At 39.7% G+C, this 15,243-nt stretch overlaps 1 protein-coding gene across 1 annotated transcript in view; it reads right to left on the bottom strand.

The window, feature by feature from the left end:
- The window catches only part of COL12A1 (collagen type XII alpha 1 chain), a 237,203-nt gene that overhangs the window by 131,402 nt on the left and 90,558 nt on the right, over positions 1 to 15,243 (bottom strand). The window contains exons 16-18 of the mRNA XM_082249431.1: positions 9,523 to 9,715; positions 6,777 to 6,895; positions 938 to 1,087 (exon numbers count right to left, since the gene is read on the bottom strand). Of these exons, the coding sequence (XP_082105557.1) occupies positions 938 to 1,087; positions 6,777 to 6,895; positions 9,523 to 9,715 (462 nt within the window). The remainder of the gene's footprint in view (positions 1 to 937; positions 1,088 to 6,776; positions 6,896 to 9,522; positions 9,716 to 15,243) is intronic.

Raw genomic sequence — 15,243 nt, forward strand, 5'->3', positions numbered from 1 at the left:
GGCATTCCTCTATTCACTGCTGACACAGCCTGAATATAAGTGGCTCTCCTGACAAGAGGTGCAATCATTATCAGTGCAGCCCCCTCACTGATGCCCACCAGTGCCCAGAAGTGACCATCAGTGATGCCAACCAGGGCCTATGAGCAATGCCACTCAGTGCTCATCAGTAATGCCAACCAGTGTCCATCAGTAATGCCTGTAAGTGCCTCCTAGACAGTGCTGTCTATCAGTGTCATATAGCAGTGCCTATCAGTGTCACCCATCAGTGCCCATCAGTGCAACCCAATATTAACACCTATCAGTGCAGATCAGTGCCCATCATTGTCGCCTATCAGTGCCACCTATCAGTGCCCATCAGTGCCACCTATCAGTGCCCATAAGTGCCGCATATCAGTGCCTATTAGTGCTGCATGTCAGTGCCACCTATTAGTGTCCATCAGTGCTGCATGTCAGTGCCACCTATCAGTGCCCATTAGTGCTGCATATTAGTGCCTCCTCATCAGTGCCCATCATTGCCACCTGATCAGTGCTGCCTCATCAGTGCCCATCAGTGCCACCTCATCAGTGCCTGTCAGTGCAGCTTCATCAGTGCCCATCAGTGAAAGTGAAATGAAAACTTACTTATTTACTAAATTTTATAACAGAAATGCCAGTGGTGATTAGATACCACCAAAAGTAAGCTCTATCTGTATAAAAAAATGGCAAACATTGCGTTTGGGTACAGTGATGCATGGCGACTGCTCAATTGTCATTCAAAGTGTCACAGCGCTGAAAGCTGAAAATTGGCTTAGGCCGGAATTGGGAGAAAGTGCCCTGTATTGAAGTGGTTAAAAAAGCTAAGTGAACTTTTTTACCGCTCTAGTAATTCAACCCCAATAACGGTACCATATACTTTTTTCACAGTCTAAACATTATTATATTTATTTGCATCACTTACCAATCTGTACTCGCTCAGGGCCTATTTCGAAGACTTCAACCACTCGTGAGATGAAAGCTCTTACTGTCCTGAAGTTTGGACGGCCAATACTCCAAGAACCATCTACCAGCAAAACTATGTCTGCAGCAGCATTAGTTTTGCATTCCAAACCTGTTACATTGATTACAGAAAAAGGTTAGTCAAGTATTAAAAGCACAATTATAGTTTACCAGCCTTCGGAAAAAACTAAAATTACATTAAAGCAGAAACATTTAAAAGAATGTTGATGGCCAAAGGAAAGATACAGTGGAACAAGAAGAAGACAAGGACATCCATCAGATTGACAACCCAACCACAATTACATTAAAACATAAAAAGAATGACATGAAACAATATGTAAGGTAACTGCATTCTCCGTCTTGAACACATTGATCCTGTGGCAAATTGTGCAGTGTGTGGGGCAGCAATTTCATTCAGAAATCTGATGCCACAATGATAGCTTGAGGCACAGAGTTATTTCGTGTACGCCTTTGACATTGAGTCCGAAGAGAGTATAATAGGTATACAAAAGTAAGTTCTCTTCTGCTTAAAAATAACCTAAACTTTAGCAACAGAACAGAAATAAGTTATAAAGGTTACACAGATACACAGAACAATAAATATATCATTTTTCAGGCACATATATACAGCATGATGCAAAGTGTAAACACAACAGGCTTTACCAGTAGTTTTATAGACTTAAATTGCAAAGATAAAGTAACAGGAATGTTACAATGTTAAGGAGATACAGTATAATGTTAACAAACTTTAGTTGTTGATATCACTTGAGCCAACAAAATCCACATACTGTACATTCTGTTCAGAGAATTTTCTGACTGTGGTCCCTGAAGTACAGGTCTTCTAAACATGTAAGGTATGCCAAAATCAATAATTAATTTGTTGCTTTACTGCTCCTATTATGATCTAACTACAGAAAAACAGTAGTTCAAAAAAAAAAAAAATCATGGGTTTCAAAACATGTAATAAATTACATATATGAAAAAATGACATGGCTGCACCCAATGGATTGCTTCAGTTTGCATTAAAACAGTATTTAGGTCTTTATCATATATTTGACACTAAAGGAACTTGTGCTGAAAGAAATAGGTTGCCATTGCTAAATGTATGTTGCATTGTTTGTTTAGTCAGTTTATTGCTGATCCTCTAAAGGTAATACTTCCTGAATCGTTGACCCTCAAAATGTATGCAGCCAGTAAAGCCAAACCTCTTTCTCTGTATACTTGTTCTGTTCGCTGTAATTGATTTACAAAAGGCAAATAGGCTGTACACTTTGCAAGGTAATAATCACTTTGCAAGGGAGTTTTCACCCATGCAAAGAAATTGTAAAAAAAAAATGAATTTTTGCTTGCACACAATTGAATGATGGAAGTCAGCAAAGCCGCACCTCATTCACTAAGCTTAGGGAATATTCAATTGCAAAGCGAAAAGCTTATTTCCCTTTAGTTAATTACCCTACTGACTCAAATGTAATTTAAGCCATATGATAACATGGCAGCCAGGGAACAAGAAATGTTGGGAGAAATGGCATAGGTTGCCTATGCATTTTATAAAGACAGGCAAATCTAATTTGTCTGCTACAGTGAAAACTAACTTTATGTTAAAATATTTGTTTCTTTTTAAGCCCATGCAGTCATTGTAAAAAGTCAGCAGAAAAAACACGAGGTTTAGGAGAGCATTACTTAAATCCCAGACACTTTCTAAATGCTAAAAAAAGCACTTCATAATGCTACATTCTGTGATATTGCAGAGAACTCTTTACCATTGTGGAACACTGGGTGACTTTTATATTTAACTGGGAAAATAATCAAAACTTGACAGACATTAAAAATATATTACTATTAGTAAACTGCTGCAACAGAAAACACACTTTTCTAAGAGTGTTTATTTCAAATAAGGCTTTCCTGTCATCACTTGGTCATTCCCAAAATTGATATATAATCATACGCATAATGAGTTTTTCTACTCCTAGCTAGATCTTTGTGAGATTTCAGTGCATAAGTCAAATTTTTCCAAGCTGATGCTTCCAACATCTGATAAGTAAAGTATAGTTCTTTATTAGTTAGTATTCGGAAAAAGGTCAAGCGGTAGTTTTGGATTTGTGTTATGGTCAAGGGACAAAGGTCAAGGGTTATGGTTAAGGGACAAAACGTACTGTCAGTAGGATAGGCCCCTTCGGCTGATGCCTCTTCTTTGATTTGAAATTCTTCTCCATCCATACCCCCTACCCCCACCCCTGTTATATTCTGGTGCAGCAGGGGTTAACACAACCAAGGAGCTGTCACAGTCTCTCATCAAGAGTGCCTGGGTATGCCCGCTCTTTCCGCCCATCTCTGCCATTCATAGAAGCCGTACTACAGTTTCAATGAATGAAACAGGACCTATGAATTGAGGGTGGGTGGATAATTGAAAGGTCCAGATGTTTTCACCTAATAAAAGAGGCATCAGCACATCCTACTAACTCTAAGTTATATCCCTTATACTGTTTTTTTTTTTTTTTTTGGCTGCACTTAAAGCTCAGTGTTAGATTAGGGCTAGAGTTTAGTGAATATTTAATGATTAATGATTGGTTAATGTGTACATACAAGCAAAACCTACTTTTAGTTTTGGATGGAGTAGGGAAGGGCTAACCCCTCTATCAATTTTTTTTCCCTGTCTCTTTCCCACTAGGGAGATTACCATTCACTTCCTGCCCTTGAGATGCTACAGGAAATCAAAGGAAACCCCTGTAAAGTGACAGCAAGTCTTAGACAGTTTTCACTGTAATATCTGTCCTAGTTAGAAGTTTCCACCTTACTTCTTTGTCTAGTGACAACTCTAAAATGTACTTCACCAAGTTCTCTCTCGCACTGACAATGGTCAATGGGACAACCAGATAGGTGTATCTCCCTAACTGGTACAAGTTGCCAATGGACACTTGATAGAGGCTGATAGATAGTATAACCCTTCCTCACTCTATCCAAAATTCAAAAAAAAAAAATTTTGTCTTAACATGCACATGAACTTTTTAGAGTTCCGGTTAAAGTGTATGTAAAGTTAAAAGAAAAGTTTATTTTGCCATCTATATCCCAGCTGGGGATTTACCCTCTTTATTTGTCCTAATTACTGTTGGCACTCATCCAATAGGAAGATTTCTAATGCCCCGTACACACGTGCAGATTATCTGCAGACTTTTGTCTGCAGACTTACCTTTTCTATGTAGTGCAAGGGCCTGCCGGATTGCATACAAATTGAAAGTGTTTAGGTTTGACCTCATATTATATGGTTTTGGTAAGTCTGCAGACAAAAGTCTGCAGATAATCTGCACGTGTGTATGGGGCATTAGACAAGAAGTGAGGGAAATTTCCCCAGAGGTGATCCAGTAAACACATAAAATGTGACAGAATTTCGAACCTTTTCTAAATTTGTTACAAATGTGTTTTTATTGCTGGCTGTAGCTTTACTATTTATTTGTATACAGTCACTCTTTTTTAAGAGATGACTGTAAGACAATTGAAAGTTTTACCTTTTCCCCACTATATAAGTGGCCAGGTGATAGAGTGGAGTGACGTGAAGTAAGGCTAAAATGACACTAAACCCAAAAAATACATTCTATTCAAGTATTCTTAACTCAAAAAGTACCATATCCTATTGCCCAAATTCCTTTTACTTTGTTTCTGTGATTTGACTTCCCGTTAGAGGGTGGCTATGTTCATTCTCCATCGTCCTGCTGTAAATAAGAGTGTAGCCACCCTCTTTTTCGTGCTCCCAAGATGGACTAGGGACTATGGAATTTGAAGTGTACATAGAGCAGTGCGCATGACTAACATGCACAATTCAATCCAAACAGAAGTGAGGGGGGAAAAGGAGACATTCGGGAGCTCACAAAGGATGTTACAAGGAGGCAGAAAAACACAGTAAGAAATGATTTCAGGAGAAAATAGATTACAGGGCCATTAAGTAGTGGATGCATGTGGATTAAAAAAAAAAATAAGGATATATTTTAATGTAATTTTAGGTGTTAATTTTAAAGGTTATAATAACAGTTAGGTGTTAAGTGACGCGCAAAAATTAAGTCTTTTGCTTTACAAATCCCATGCTAAAATTAAAATATACTTCATGCAGACTATTACAGCTACCATAAGCTACAGAAGTCCCCTTTGTGTACTTTTAATACACAAATATGCTCAAATCTGTTGACCCCGAATGCAACATGGACCTTCTGCTGAACTAGTTCTATAGTTAACATTCCTTTTGCTATGTCATATAACAGGAATATCTCTAGGATAACCTTTTGCTGACTGTTCCAGCAGCTTCTACTGCATATCATAAATTGCAATGCAGAGATTTACCCTATGATAGAACTAACAGCTTTCCCCCAAAATTGTTTGTTTTTCCTATATTATTAGAGTCCATACAAGCTGGGCTAAAAATGCCAGTTCTTCTGGCAGAAAAAATGCTCATACACTCATTTTTGTACAGGCGTTTAGGAGCATTCTGCAGCGTTTAGGATCATTTAGCCCTGCCAGAAAACTGTCAGAAAACTTCTGGCAGAAGGTTTTTTTTCGGCTTCTAAACACTGAGCCTAAAATATGGACACATAGAATAACATTGAGATGCTTCTACAGGCAAAACGCAAAACTGCCGTAGAAAAAGCTTTTTTAAGCCTAGTGTGCAACACATAAGTATAAAACCATCATTTTGCTTTGTAATGGCTGCCTTGCTTGATTAAAAATAGAACGTTTGGTGCAGAAATCTCCCAAATAATGTCAATGAGAGATATATCAATCTGGCAAGTGATTCAAATTGCCAACAAATTTACAAAACTGAATTTGCCTATTAAATTCTGTTTTGTTATAGGCATTCTCACAGGCTACAGATATATTTAAGAGCCCTTTATCATAAGAATGATTCAGTATTATGTCTACAATTTGTCCAACCAACGGCAGATCTGGAAGCCTATTGATAAAATTGTGGGAGAATCCCCTGACTACCTAGATTCAGATTATCCCCATTCTCATCCACATTTTCTGGTAACGTTCCTGGGTCTCTGGTGATCATGTAACAAGCAAGCAGTAGATTGAATGCTCCCAGTAAAAGGGTTGATAACCTCATGAAATAAGGTAATTCGCCTACATCAGTGAAAGAGAAGCAAATCAACAAATCTTTATAACTGTGAGCATTGGTGGATCTTTAAAAATCCACATAATGAATATGTGGTTGAAAAGTGGAGAATGATTTATTTCACCTTCTATAATCAGGCCTCCTTTGCTTTGTTGCTATGCTGCCCCTCGTTTTGTTGGTATTCTCTGTGTATTTCCAAAGCTTGGAAAATGATAGGTGCATGCTATGTTTTCTGTATGGCTTCATAAGAGTGAATTTACTGTATAAGAGCACCATCCATACAGGCCAAGTTTTGTTCACATCAGACAGGATTTCCATGCACCTGTCAATTAATTCTGAATGATCTCACAAGCATCTTAAACTGACATCAAACTGACCTAGACATAAGCAAAATCCCTTTTGCACAGGCTATTACAATAATCACTTAGATTGGGGCAATTGACCCAACAAATAAAGTAGCCAGGTCAATGTTAGTGGAATAATCCAAATACCCTTTAAAGGGACATGGTAAATAAATACCTCTATAAATGTCTAAATGTGAAGTTTAATAAAGACTAGACAATATTGTAAAATCTAATTGACAATACCTTACTGCTAATGCAAATAGGTTTAACTCTATACTTTTTGCACATTATATTCAATATATCCTTTTTTATTTTTGAGTTAACATTCTCTATGCCATTATCTTTTGGAAATTTACCAGCATCAACAGGGACATCAGGCGCATCTGACCGAGTTGTCATTTCTTCTCCAACCAAAGGTGCGCTCTCTCCTTGATCAAACACTCCAACAACATTGACCTTGTAAGATGTTAATGCCCTGCACAGGGTACAAATGATTGAGGTGTGTCACTTCATAATTAAATCCCTTTTATTACTTGTTGGCCATGTCGGAATTTGTGAAGATACATTTATTAAAGAAGGAGTTGTAGAAAATTACCTTTTTTTAAAACACAAACAAGTTAAAGCAGACTTGGTAACCTCAAGTCTGTACATACGCTTTATGAATATAGAATGAATTAAAGCACAGATTTAAAGGCCAAATTCACCTTTTGGGAAAAAATAATAAATGCACACGTTTCTGCAGAAAATAAAATGTGCATTTATTATTTTTTACACTCAGGAGCCTGGAAAGAATTGCACCCATGATCAGTAGATCATGGGTGCGATGTCAGGCTCCTGCAGACATTCAGTATAGCTGTCTGTCCATACCTCTGATACAGGCAGACAGTTACTGAAGAGCAGAAACATAAATGAATTATGATAGTGCTCACCAGCACCCTCACATTTCCCTGAGAACTACAAGCTATCCGCGGCAATAGAACATAGTAGTTGTAGTCCATTAATTTACAAAGATCTGTGAAGGAATGGCGTTGCTGTGTGGGTACGATCCTGCATAGCTGCACTGTTTTTAAATTATGACAGCAAGTGCAGGGAGAAGAGCACCTGCCCACTGTCACAGGGAGAAGATTGGGGGGTGCGGGGGGACTTCTGAAGCTTGTTACATGTTACACCCTAGATATTTGTGTAAAATGTAACATGCTCCTAAACATGAACTTATCCTTTAGTTTGCATGAAATTAGATATCCTGAGATATTAACAGATTCAATGTGGATGCAGATAACAAATCTTTTTTAAATCAGCTTGGCTCACTAACTGCAAGCAACATGTACAGATTATTTTACTAATTTGTATTTTAAAATATAACAATGTGTATGTAAATATATATCTTAAAGTAGATTTAAACTGAATCACTAAAATCCTATATAATAATTAAACCTGAAGCTTTTATTAAAATAATATTTGGCGTGCCCACCATAAAGGTCCTTCGTATTAAGGAATGAGAACACTCTGTCCCTGCCTACCATTGTTCTCTTAAACTTTCCCCCTTTCACATGTTCATTCGGTAGTGTCCATAAACATCTGTGTTGATACTCATTATGCAGGTATGTTCAGTTATTGTCACCATTAGGAAGCCCATCCTGAGCAATGATTTGAAGCTACCACTGCAACAAGTGCATTTAGACAGGCAGCGGATACAAAGATCAGCATCACTAAGATGCAACTACATTAAAAGGGAATAAAACAGTATTGAAAAAAAAAAATAGAAGTTTAGGATATACAATACGGGTTTACGTCTAGCTTAAGATCAGAACCGGATTTATTTATATGCTAGAGGTTTCACTCAGAAATCTGACCAAAGAAATCAAGTTTTTCCTGCATATATCTTCATAATAAACCCTTTTAAATATCAGTATTAACTTTGCATCTATGTTTTAATTAGATTTATTGACCTATTAACATGACTGGTCCAGAAAGTGCCAAAAGTATGCAAATGCCACTAATGCTTTGTTGATGTCACAACTGAAGAATCTGGACAATAGAAAAAAAAAAACTAAAGCTATACCTTTTAGTGGATATATAATATAAATATAGAGTTAAAAGAAAGTCAGGGTGGCCATGCAGTACATACTATGGGGTTGATTGTGCATGGTAGCCAATCAGTTTCTAACTTTAGCTTGTTTAATTAAGCTTTGACAGTAAGTGTCGGTTCACACTTGTGCGATGCGGGAAGGCTGCGAATTCACAGCCTGTTCCCGCATCGCAAACGCACATCTGGCAGTTCACACTGCCATATGCGATACGCAGGGGGTGTCAATTAAATGTTAACGACACCCCCAGTTTGATCGCATATCATAGTGCGATCTGACAGTTCGCACAGGATCGGATCGCACAAGTGTGAACCACTGTGCGATCCCATCCTGATGCGGCTGGAAAAAAGGGTCCTGTGCGTCTTTTGTGCAGGTGCAGTGCGAATTTCAGCCATACAAAGCGTATGGCTGAATTCGCATCTGCACAGGAGATCGCATGTAATGAAGGAGCAGTGCGCTCCGAATTACATGCGATCTCCGCAGCCGCACTAGTGTGAACCGGCACTAAAACTTGGAAGCTGATTGGTTTCTATGCAGAGCTTCACCAGTTTTTGCACTCTTCAGCTTTATTAAATTTACCCCGGTAGGACTGACAGAGGACAAGTGGTGAGACCTGTTCTTCAGCAATTCATGTGCCATTGAGAATCACAAATAGAAAGACACTCTGAGCAGTAGCAAGAACTTCCATTACCTAGAAACACAGGTCTCCTAGATGTAAGTAATGTAATTTGTAATGTGAACTGGACATAATGTTTGCTTTTACTGGGCAGCTTACAGAGATTCATTAAGTAAAAGTTACCATTGCTGTTCTTCACAGTGTTATGGAGGTATCTGGGCTAAACATTAAAGAATAACAATGTCCCATTACTGTAAATTAGATTTCATTGTGAATGATTGAGTAGTTTAAAAATACTGCCAACTCTATATTGCAGAAGGTGTTGAAAGAATTATGTCAACCCTTATGCACATTACTGAAAGGGATTAATGGTATGAAACATTATCTCATTTTTCCTACCTGAGTTCTTCTAGTACCACTGTATTATCATAAGGACCGACCGTCATTTCTCCCAATTGCCTTTCATCCCCTATAGGATAGAAAGTGATTTTGTATCCTTTTACTTCTCCTGGGGCAGGTTCCCAGGTCACTCGGAAGGTTGACATAGTTGGATCAGATGTTTTCAGGTTCCTTGGTGATTTGAAAGGAGAAGCTAAAAAAAAACAAAAAAAAAATGCTATTTAATAAACCTGATTAAAATTGTTCATGCAACTGAAGCTAATCTAAATCAACATGACTATAAGACAAATGTTTTCTATGTATAAAAGAGGAATTAAAAAAGAAACTCAACTGTAAATTAGTAAAGCTGTTAAGAAATGTGGGTAATACCTAATGTATCTGACTAAAACAAGTTACAACAATAGAAACAAGTACATTTTCTATTAGGGTAAATCATTTATATACTGGGTTAGACAGCAAAACTCCAAATGGTCCCACCATTGATCTTGTGGATCAGATTTTGCATTTAAAAGAGTCCAGATAAAGGCTGTTTTATATGTGTTATAGTGCTGGAAATGCTTATATTTATATTTTACCTTATTCTGTGTCTTTATTAAATGGAATAATAAAGCAAAGTTTTATTTCTTAATGTTTCAGGATGTGCTGATCCTTGGGGTTATTGCAACTCAGATCTGGGTTTGTCCATCTCTACTTAACATACAGGGGTTGATTTACTAAAACTGGAGAGTGCAAAATCTGGTGAAGCTCTGCATGGTAGCCAATCAGCTTCTAAATTCAGCTTGTTCAATTAAGTTTTGGAAAAAAACTGGAAGCTGATTGGTTTCTGTGGAGAGCTGCACCAGAGTTTGAACTCTCCAGGTTTAGTAAATCAACCCCACAGTACATACAGTATATTGAAGGGTTTGCAGTTATGAAACATTCATTACACTTTCATTTCACCCAGTAACTTTCTCCCAGCACTTCATAAAGTATTTTGGTTGGCTTCCAGCAAACCTGTACTGACAGAGATATAGGACATTGCTGACCATTCTTATACAATACCAGTTGCCTGGTTTTGAGTCCTTTATGATGGACTGAACCAGAATAAGCTTACAGAATAGGACATTTACAGTAGCTGCATATTATCACCAACATACAAAATATGGTCAGCCCCAATTTGCTTGCTTGATCTAATATTAAATTCAGCACTATCTGATACACATTGACGGCACAGCATTTTAATTATAGAATGCATAGAGTATTTATGCTGTCCTAAAGGAAACTTAAACTTAAAACTTAAAATATTCCATTGCAGAACTGGCAACATATGTGGCCCAAGGGAAAAAAAGATTTCCTGGCAATCATTCTATTGGCAGCTAAGCTGTCTGTGTTTCAGCCTCTTTTATATACCATTATACACTTCAGTCATTCTGAAGACACCAGCTTCATTCCAGGAAGTACCATAGTTGCCATCACAGTTTCCAATGATTGTAAATAGCACATTTTATTGCCCAGGGGAACTAACCATTAAACTGAGTCCAAGACTTTTTCAACAAGAAGTGCTGATCATTGCAAAAAATATGGTCTATAGCTCTTGCAGATTACCAAATCATTCTTTGTATATAATTTAAACTACACTAAAAAATCCCATATGGATTCATTTAAATGGTGTCATAATAAGTAAGATATGTTGGGGAGGTGAGAAGTCGTAATATTAAGCATGCAGGTCTCATAGGGAACATGTTAAAATTTTAAAGATGGTAAGTGTAAGAGGATGGCTGTAGGTACTTAGGAGTTAAAAATTGTAATACGGATTTTAAACCTGAAGGGCTGAGCTAAAAACCAGATGTTGGTGACTTCTTCCAAAACTAATTTTTGTGCTGTCTATACATGGAGAGACTTGTGTGACATTCCCACTGTGCATGGTGTACAAATGACTGCAGCAGGGGGTCCTGGGATCCAGCATTATTGTTTGAAGAGGTCAATCCAGTAGAACATTTCTACAGATTCACACTTTTTGGTTTTACTCTTTATCCAGAGGGTATCCAATATAAACTCAAAGAGCCATTAAAAGGTATGAGAGAAAGTCATAGATTTAAAATAGAACTGTGGCTAGACTATGGGCAATTAAATATTTACATATTCTTAACAAGAAGTAAATTAAGTTTGAGAGAAGCCTTCAGTTACCTCTGCAGCTACAGCTATATTGGAGTAACTAATCCTCAAATTTGTAGCCCAAGCTACTCAGTTTTACTCTCACTTGCTCTCCTAGCTGAGCTGCCATACCTCAGCAGTGACTTGGCAGCCTGCCAGTTAGCTAAGTTTAAAGCGGAGTTCCACTCGTTTTTGTGTTTATTAAAAGTCAGCAGCTACAAACGTGATCCCATAAAAGGGACCTATAAATTACGTTTGTCCCAACGAAGAGGTGACTTCAATCAGATTTTACTTCAAAAAGAAAAATGGTGGATTTTTATGTTGAAATCCCTTGCACCGCATGGGCTGAACCTGGAACTAAACATACAGGTCTTTTTAAACCCCTGATGGTACCCCGTGGTCACCAACAACCCTCAGTCAACTCTTTACCTCAAACTGGGTACCAGGGGACACGCATTTCCTCTCTACGCTGTCATCATGGTCACCATAGATATTGACACTAATCAGAAACTTCCTCCTTCCCCCTGTATATGATTCTGTATATAATAATTTTTTATATACCCACTCTTCTTTATAAAACCCTCCTTGGTCCTCTATTGACTCCCATTTCATCCCCTTGATCTTTACACCCAGCCAAATTTGATAACTGAACTGCTAATGAATTTCCAAACATCCCAATACACCTTCATGGTGTCTCCAAACACAAACTGGCAACATATCTATACTCACAATGAAAAACTATATGTATTCTCATTAACTCCCCAAAGCCAATCTGTTTGTTTAGTGTTGTTTGTAAACAGCATGTTCTACTCCATTGGAACATTGCTACCTCCCCCTCAAACTAAGCCATGGTGTACTCTTTCAATACTTTCAATATATCCGCTGTGCATTATTAGTCGTTACAATTAACGATATACAAGCAATTGATCAGCCAGATCTAATCAATTAATTGAACAGGGCGGCCTCTGTGCTGTCCATGATCTGTTAAATAGCTGGCAGGACTTGTCTTATCACGTCCAGACGAAGCTATGCACTATTCTTTGCGAAACATGTAGACAACATGACACTACCTGCACCCGGACGTTGATGGGCGGATCCCTGCCGCAGCATGAGGGAACACAGGAACCGGCGGCTCTACAGACAGCAGCGATCTATCTCCCCGCCACTGTACCTCACTGCCTGATCCATCAGCCAACACAGACTCAAACTGGACAGCACAAGGACCTCGACCAGTAGCCCCCGAACCTACAGGACAACTGGAATCACTCATCCACAAGAGAGCCAGGACAAGAGCTAAAATCAGCACACACATCAGTGGAGCAGCGGAGACTCATCCATCCCTTTGGTCCCCAGGGACACATCCAGCTTGCATCAGCGGTGGTTACCAGCCGATCTGAGCACACAGGATAGAGGTACTATGCAATTACCCTATAAGGGCTGACTTACTATCCCCGCAGGATCTTTGTACCTTCTCCTGCCCCCCACTTCCTGATCTTTCTGGATATCCGGACCATCCGGCCCCCCCTGATCTACTAGCAACTGTCTCCTGTGCTTTGCTACCTGCCCCCCTCTCATCCCTGAACTAGCCTCTAGCTCTTATCCTTCTGACAACCCTGGCCAGGATACTCTCCTTAGCACTGTCTATCTTCAGTTACCCATTCCTTCTTTGCTTACCTACTGCTACATAGGAGGAACCTGTGCACTGTAGCCAGTACTGGCATACACAGTTCATGCATGCAGGGTTGACACCGTCATTGCCTTCCCCTTGATTTCCCTACATACTATTTGTAACATAACCTCCACACTTGGCTATCGGCCAGCGGGATCACCATGACAGTGCCATCCCCCATCGGACGTCCGTTTGTTTAATTGTTTGTATTATTATTGTGTGTATGTTCACCGTGCATAACTTTGTTTGCTTGTCACCCCCACTGGGTCACATTCACTATTAATAACTTTATTATTGAGTTTAATGTATCACATAGGTTACCACATCACCGCCATTACTCAATGTAAAGCACCACATACCTCTGCACTTCCCTGTCTGAACCTTAATTGTTACTTGCATTTATTTACAACCAGAATAAATGCAATTTATTTTGAACAAACTGCCCTGCGGTTTCATTCTATCCATCCATCAAAGGTTCTCTTTTCTGTCCACTGGCCTTTCCCAGTACACTTTTTATGCATAATAAACACACACTGACCTGTTCCACAATCCAGCGAAGCGGCCGACGGGAGCGTCAGTTCTCTCCCTCTTTTCCCCGCAGTGCCGGCATCACTAGTGTGGACACCCGGCTATGACAGCTTTGGCTTCACATGCGCGAGTCGTGCTGTACGTCCTGAGTGGAGGGGCAATCTTCTAGGATTTGTGACATGTCCCAGAAGATTGCAGGGAGGGTGGGGGAGAGAAGAACTTCTGCTCGAGCCACCTAGGCGACCCAAGCAGAAGTTAGAGCAGGCACCTGTCGAATCTAGGTACCCGCACCCCCCCAAAAAAATTACATGCCAAATGTGGCATGTCAGGAGGTCTTAAAGCAGAAGTTCCACTATTGGGTGTAACTCCGCTTTAAGACCCCTTTCACACTGATCCAATGTGCTTCTCCTGCAGCACAGGCGCAATGCAGTGTACCTACAGTTTTCATGTGGGTTAGCTGCGCTTTGCCATAGACGTCTATAATGCCCCACAGTTTTGGTGCACTTTCAGAAAGTGCACCAAAACTTTTGCATGCAAAACTTTTCGTACACTTTCAGAGAGTGCACCATAACCACAGAACTAATAGAAGTCTATGGCAAAGTGCAGCTAACCCACATGAAAACCAAGGTTACACTGCACTAGGGATGGACCGAGGGCCAAGGGCCGATCTGCACTTTCCCCGGTATATCGGAATTGGCCCCTGAGGTTACCGATATTTCGGGAAAGTGCTGTACCGGAGTGATGCCTGCAGCTAGAAGCATCACCCTGGTACCAGCGTCCATAGCCGATGGTTGGGTATCTTGCAATGACAACCGATGCGGCTGAAAAGCCGCTCGGCTGTCGTTAAAAGGAGCAGCGGGAGGGGATGTTCCCCCCCCCCCCCGGAAGATCCCCCCTCTCGCCGCCTTCCATGGCTTGCCCGGGTCTTCCGTCCCACCGGGAGACCGGGGCATCCTACCTGCACGGCCGCCGAAGAGAAGACCTGATCAAAGCCGCATTTGGCTCTGATCAGGTCTGCATGTAAAAACCCGGAAGTGATGTCATGACATCACTTCCGGGTATTCGGCGCCAGATTCAAAAAATGACAGCATTCAAAACAACTGTTTTGAATGCTTTTAAGTGCAGAGGAGGGGTTTGGGGTCTTTTAGACCCCCAGATCCCTACACAACAGTACCTGTCAAGTGTAAAAATAAAAAATTCTAAATGTTTTTAAAAAGTACAAAAATATCGGCCAATACCGATATTCAATGGCCAAAATATTGGTATTGGTATCGGCAACGAAAATCCGATATCGGTTGATCACTACACTGCACTGCACTCGTGCTGCAGAAGAAGCGCATTATTTCAGTTTGAAAGGGGCCTTAATTTAAACACACAGCAGGAGCACACCA

The sequence above is a fragment of the Pelophylax lessonae genome (genome assembly GCF_965119305.1).
Source record: "Pelophylax lessonae genome assembly, chromosome: 3".
Taxonomy (NCBI): Eukaryota; Metazoa; Chordata; class Amphibia; order Anura; family Ranidae; genus Pelophylax; species Pelophylax lessonae.